Below are 7103 nucleotides of genomic sequence, written 5' to 3' on the forward strand. Positions count from 1 at the left end.
TCTACACTACCTGAGGATGCTTCCATATAATTACGACTCATCATGGCTTTGCTGTTCTTGAGAAGAAGATTTTAAAGATTTTTCCTATATATTTCTATGTAAAACTTTGATCCCCCATTGTGGCCCCGCCCTACCCCCGAGGGTCATGATTTGAACAAACTTAAATCTACACTACCTGAGAATGCTTCCATATTAATATGACTTATCATGGCTTTGCTGTTCTTGAGAAGAAGATTTTTAAAGATTTTTTCCTATATATTTCTATGTAAAACTTTGATCCTCCATTGTGGCCCCACCCTACCCCCGGAGGTCATGATTTGAACAAACTTGAATCTACACTACCTGAGGATGCTTCCATATAATTACAACTCATCATGGCTTTGCTGTTCTTGAGAAGAAGATTTTTAAAGATTTTTCCTATATATTTCTATGTAAAACTTTGATCCTCCACTGTGACCCCGCCCTACCCCCAGGTGTCATTATTTGAACAAACTTGAATCTACACTACCTGAGGATGCTTCTATATAAATATGACTCATCATGGCTTTGCTGTTCTTGAGAAGAAGATTTTTAAAGATTTTTCCTATATATTTCTATGTAAAACTTTGATCCTCCATTGTGGCCCCGCCCTACCCCTGAGGGTCATGATTTGAACAAACTTGAATCTACACTACCTGAGGATGCTTCCATATTAATATGACTTATCATGGCTTTGCTGTTCTTGAGAAGAAGATTTTTAAAGATTTTTCCTATATATTTCTATGTAAAACTTTGATCCTCCATTGTGGCCCCGCCATACCCTCGGGGGTCATGATTTGAACAAATTTGAATTTACACTACCTGAGGATGCTTCCACATGTGTTTCATCTTTCCTGGCCTTGTGGTTCTTGAGAAGAAGATTTTTAAAAGATGCTATTAATTTTTCACTAATTCTTAATTATCTCCCCTTGAAAGAGGGGTGCCCCTTCATTTGAACAAACCTGAATCCCCTTCACCCAAGGATACTTTGTGGCAAGTTTGGTTGAAATTGGCCCAGTGGTTCTTGAGAAGAAGTCGAAAATGTTAAAAGTTTACAGACAGACGGACAGACAGACAGACAGACAGACAGACGGACAGACAGACAGACGGACGCCGGACAAAAAGTGATCAGAAAAGCTCACTTGAGCCTTCGGCTCAGGTGAGCTAAAAATGCAAAACCCTCGTTCGTGGGTTAAGTAATTATTACTGCAATGGCTGCAGAAAAAACAACAAAAACGACGTTTTATTGTTTATATTGATATCTTCGCGAATTAAGTGGATAAGGAGAAGTGAATTTTTGTGTTACCGATGTAAACATTATATAGATGAAAGACCATTATCACAAATTTATTCTTCTTCAATAATAAGAGTCAGAGATGACTTTGAAAAACCGACCTATATACAATAGAAATCATGATTTTTTTTATAACTTCAGATTACAGCAAAATGGTTTTCATAAGGAATGAAAAAATATTCGATAGAGGAAAGATATACCAATGTCAGCAGACATAAATTCGTGTCGATATATATATATATATATATATATATATATATATATATATATATATATATATATATATATATATATAAACCATGATTTTTATATAACTTCAGACCTACAGCAAAATGTTTTTTTACAAGGAATGAGAGAAAAAAAAACAATCCATAGATGTTAAGATGTACAAATGACACTTGACAAAAATTCGTGACTGTACATTACATAAATGAAAAGACCCTGGCAAATTCATCTCTTCTTCCATGTTTAGAGTTACAGATCGATTTAAAAAACAAACAATCTAATACTACAGAAATCAATGATTTTTTACAGCTTCAGATAACAGCAAAATGGTTTTCACAAAGCATGAATGGGAAGATATCCAGTAGGTGTAAGGATATACCTATGACTCCAGACATAAATTCGTGTCTTTGGTGTTTAAAGTAATTATCTCAATATGCAAAATACTAAATTAAAAGAAATATAAAGTTGGCAAATGTTACCACAATACATCAGTGTCTTCAAATTTCTCTTAATTCTTTGAATTATGTTTTGATGATCAAATAGTAAATCATATAATCCACACTAAATATCAGTTTTCAGACTGAAGTCATCTTGTTGGAAAGAGAATAAAACAATCTCCTTTTTGTATATCTTCTATGAGTGATGTCAATGCTACGAGTCTTTGTGGAAAATTGAGGAAGGCACCAGAAGTGTTTTCGACACATATTGCGAAATTCCTTTTCCCTGTAAAAGTATATGACAGGATTCCACAGCGCTGATAATTTAGCGAAAACTCCAGGGATACCAACTAAGTTCGGGTCCAAGGTCAAATTTTTCTCAGTCATTTGAAGCACAGAAAATATAGTGTATGGGGACCAGGATAGAATGAATAGCCCTGTTAAACAAAAGACGTTTGATTAAAAGCAATTGATTTTGACAAGTTTTTTTTAATTCTTATATGACTCAATGTTTTTTTTGCTATTGTTTATTTTCTGTAAAGTGTATATCTGCATTTCTCTCTTATTTCCATTTCACGTATAAACACATGTAACATAGATGTTGAAGAAAACCATTTTCCGAAGGAGATATAACAATTCGTTTAAACTAAATTATAGGAATTTTAGGAATGGACTTACCTATCATGAAAAGAAGTGTATTGGTTATCCGAATCTTTCTGGCCTCGTGTCTTATACACTGGTTTTTAACCTGAAAGAGAAATAATTGGAGGAAAAAAAAAAGAGATATAAATCTAAAGCTACATATATCTATTGCCTAAACAAACACCCCTGATGATTACATTATGTACACCACTTTTAAAACTATTCAATGAGAACTATATTTGAACTCAATACCTCCATCCTTCATGCTTACACAAATGCATCATGGTTAACTATAATTTACTATAGTTAGCTACATCATCAAAATTCAAATACTATAGTACACTAGTACAATATAGTAATCTATAGCAGTTTTTGTTTGGGAACCCCATTTTCTCTTAAAATACAGCTTGAAATTCAATTTTTTTCATTTCATGCATCTCAATATGATTCAAGGTTCTTTGAAGTCTAAGAAACACTGTATTGTAAAATGCTGACATTTGTACCCCATAAAAGTAACCCCCTCCCACCCCCCCCCCCAAAAAAAAAAAACATTTTTAGAGAATTAAAATATCATTTTATTTAGCATTAGATGCCAATATTAAAAGCATGATATGAAATTAGAAGTGATCTGTGATGTCTTCGAATGATAGCACAAGCTTTTTACACTATATTTCATATAAGAAAGGAAGAAAATAAAAGAACTGAAATATTGCACAAGTATAAAAACACGCAATATTTCCCGAATGCCTGGATACCTATAGTCGTTTAATCTACACAATAGTTGTTGACCAAGTATGCAATTTGAAAATGTATAGCTGGTGCTTTCATTCGCGTTTCCTGAAAATACATTTGAGAGTTGATAATTTTCCTCATGTAATATGATTAACTATAATGATGAACTTAGAAGAAATACCATGGGTAAATACACTTTGAGAACTCCGAGACGTTTTTGTGGGCATTTTCAATCACCGGTATTTAACTGCTGATTTTTAGAACCTGAAGATCGGACTTCTTTGAGATTTCTTTTTTCGAAAAGTGAAAGGTAAAAAAAGGAAGGTTTTGGAAATATTTTTTCGATCATCTTTCATTGTATTAAGAGCTCTTTTAAAATGCAAAATTAGTTTATAAGATGTAGAATTAAAATCGCATTTGTACACATTAGAAGCGTTGTTACTGAAAAAAATGTTAACTAAATATAGATGTATTATTTTTACCTTGCTTATTATTGCTTTTTCTTCATTGCAAAAGCCGCCATTCCTTGCAACGTGCCATATTTCTCTTTGTTTATGCGATGTAGAGAAAATTGACACTGTGTTACAGTATATAAAGTAGCCAAATGACCCTGGATAAATAGCATGTATTAACATCGCTTCCAAAACGCCAGAATAAGCGAAACTAAATCTTAAATTTAATCTAATTTAAAATTTTATTTGTCGTAATGAATGAAATGATTATATCTTATTTTTCAACAGACATAGATCTCAAAAGAAATCACCGCATGGGAAAAAAGAAAATAAAACAATAAAATTGATTTTACATGTTTGGACCTTTATATATATTCTCGCGTAAGCCTTTTGTTCTGTTGAGATTAGAACACAAACTTTTTCATTTAACAGTGTTGTTATAAAAACAACTCTGTAATTTCTCAATCAATAGAATACAGCTGTCCATAAGATCCATAATAATAGCTCGCCCACTGAACGGAACAGTATTTTTTTTAATTCTTAATGCAAAGTCATGTTTCAAAGGTTAACGTCACATTAAAATGCAAATGTGATATTGTGTACGGGCTGTTATTCTAAAACCATTTAATGGAATTTATTCGAAATTGAGTTATGGTATTACTAGTATCATTACCATAAACGTGTTTGGGTCTTTACTTAAATATCGTATCAAATATTATTTGGTAGTGAGATAGAAAAATTGTGTCATGTCCATAACCTTTCATCTGAATGAATTCATATTTTGGAATGTCTTTACTGTTAATTTATATGGTATGTCAATTTATTAGCTAGTTATTATCTCAAATATCAAAGTAGTTTTGTCAAAGTCATGTGAACCACAGCGGAATGAGAATTATTATTTACAATGTATTTCATTATGTTTAATCTACTAAGATGAGATTTTAATTTATACTTCTTTTCCCCTTTTAAGAAGTTTTCCCTATCTGTATAGTATCTCAGCAGCTGGACTATTGGTGTATGATCTATGAGACATGTACAAAATATTAAGTGTTATCGGTAAATTATTTTACTCATAGTTAATTTTAGAATGACTAGCTTTTATATTTATCTTACTTTAAAACAACCAGCGAAATGAGATACCTGATGGAAAACATTTCTTCTTTAAAGACGGATTTAAAAAAAAAATGTATTAATTTATTGTAAAGGATGCTGTCCCACGGTTTACGAGTGGAGTTATAAAGCAATTTAAACAATCTCTCATTTATCCTACATGCACACGGAAAAAATATCTCTAAAAATTTGAAATACCTATTTGTATTTTTAGTGCATTCTAGAATCTCTTTCCAAAGAAAGGTTCTCTCAGAATGAAATTGTATAAATTTTATTCAGAGTTTAGAATTGCAATATTGAAACTTCATTTCAAATGCAAACATGCTGTAAAGGAAGTTAAGAATGACACAGCATGATTCTGAATTTTGTTGTTGTAAAAAGATATTAAATATCACTATCAAGATTTCTTATATAAAATAAAGAAGAATTTTGCAGATAAATGAATGAATATTACTTACCTTTACATAAATCATGAAGTAAGAAAAACAGATTAAGATAAGAGGAACTGCCAAACAAGCCACTAGCATGAAAATGTTGAACGTGATATCCCTCAAAGCGAGGCTGCCCCAGATTGGCTCGCAAGATGTCCCGGCAACATTTGACAAATAGGAACCCCATCCAAATATGGGACACAATGCTAAAACTAGACAATATCCGTAACAACCACAGACAATGCCTTTTGCATAAAAAGAATGAAGACTAAAGTTTGGGTAAGTCATTATAACAAATCTTGTAAAAGATATGGCGGAAAGCAGGACAATCTGTGATAACCCTAGGAATGTCATAATTACTCCTTGTGCTTGGCAGACTGGAAAAGACAGAATATTGGTTCCATAGAGGAATGCAAGAGCTGTGGTAAATGTCCCAAAAACTGACATTAAAAAGTCACCAGTGCAAAGGCCAATCAGGAGAATGCAAAACGAATTCCTAGTTTTCTCCCGCAAGAAGATATAGATTAAGGTCCCATTCGCAAGTCCAGAAACAATGCTGATTATGAGATGCACGGAGCCGTAAAGATATTGTAGCCATTTTTCCATTTTGACAATGTCTGTTGTTGAATTACTCAGATTTCTTGTCATGTTCACTGTAGAAAATGATGATGCTGGGAAATAAAGTGAATTAAATAAAAAAAAAACCCAGAATTAACTCTTGTTTCATATAATGAATGAAAGGGCTTTTCAGTATTTGCTGTCAAATTTCAATACATACTTCAGCAGAGAAAAAAAATCAATTTTTTCCAATGAGTTGCTGATTGCATGAAAATGATAAATATATACGAGGAGCTTTTGGAAAAATCTGTCAGTTATTTGATAAAATGTTAACCATTTAAGGGAAGTTACATGTAATGGTTTTGAAGTCCATGAAAAGTTAATATAATCCACTTGCTATGAACTCAAATCGAAACTACTAAATGCTAAGGAATAAATCAAAAGGTTTTATTTCTTGAATTTATTCACAGCGTTTAAGTTTTTGGATTTTGCTATATTATTTATAAATAATTAACCCCCCCCCCCCAAAAAAAAAAAACCTTTAACGACAAACACAAGAAAATAATATGAAACACATCAATTCTTCTGTCTTCAATAATTCAGAAGTGAAAAAAATAAGAGAGATTATACGATCAATACGCACTGGTATCAGCTTACAAAGCAGGTAACAACAATGTCTTTGTTTCTAAGTTTTAATTGAATTTTAGAGAAGCTGGGATCTAATTCTGCAAGTGGTAATCCAACTTATCCCCAAAACAACCTTTTCTAAAATTCTTCAAAATCATATGTTAGTTTTTAGTATTTTTAATATTCCCAATAATCAAATTTAATTGAATTACAATACTAATACTGGTTTCCTAAACTTCACAAAAAGTTTTTTTAAACAAAAGAAATATAGCGGGTCCAGCAAATGTATTGCAAAACCTCTTTCATTACTCCTCACTAAAATATTATCAGCAGTGAAAGAGAAACTTGGGATTACTGTACAATATATCTGAGAAATGGTGTAAATCAAATGTGGAAACTTAAAACTCCAAGGAACTTTTCGAAATTTGAAATAACAAAATTTTACCAAACTCAATAACATAAGAACTGACGACTTATCAAGACTTTATACAACCATTCTCTACGATAAATTAAAGTCCAGGCCTTTTGACATCATAGACACTGCTTTTTCAATACAAATGGAAAGAGTAAATTTATT

The 7103-nt window shown here is 31.9% G+C and overlaps 1 protein-coding gene across 1 annotated transcript; it reads right to left on the reverse strand.

Moving 5' to 3' along the window:
- Positions 1-1761: 1761 nt before the first annotated feature.
- On the reverse strand, positions 1762-5629 carry LOC133193508 (pineal opsin-like). Its single transcript, XM_061329472.1, has 3 exons — positions 5369-5629; positions 2653-2722; positions 1762-2411 (listed from the first exon to the last, which is right to left on the reverse strand). The coding sequence occupies exons 1-3, from the start codon at positions 5627-5629 to the stop codon at positions 2113-2115; spliced, it is 630 nt and encodes a 209-aa protein (XP_061185456.1). The 3' UTR covers positions 1762-2112.
- Positions 5630-7103: the final 1474 nt, after the last annotated feature.

Source organism: Saccostrea echinata, unplaced genomic scaffold (assembly GCF_033153115.1).
Source record: "Saccostrea echinata isolate AGI-Se365-2 ecotype Australia unplaced genomic scaffold, CSIRO_AGI_Sech_v1 ptg000028l, whole genome shotgun sequence".
In the NCBI taxonomy this organism is placed as follows: Eukaryota; Metazoa; Mollusca; class Bivalvia; order Ostreida; family Ostreidae; genus Saccostrea; species Saccostrea echinata.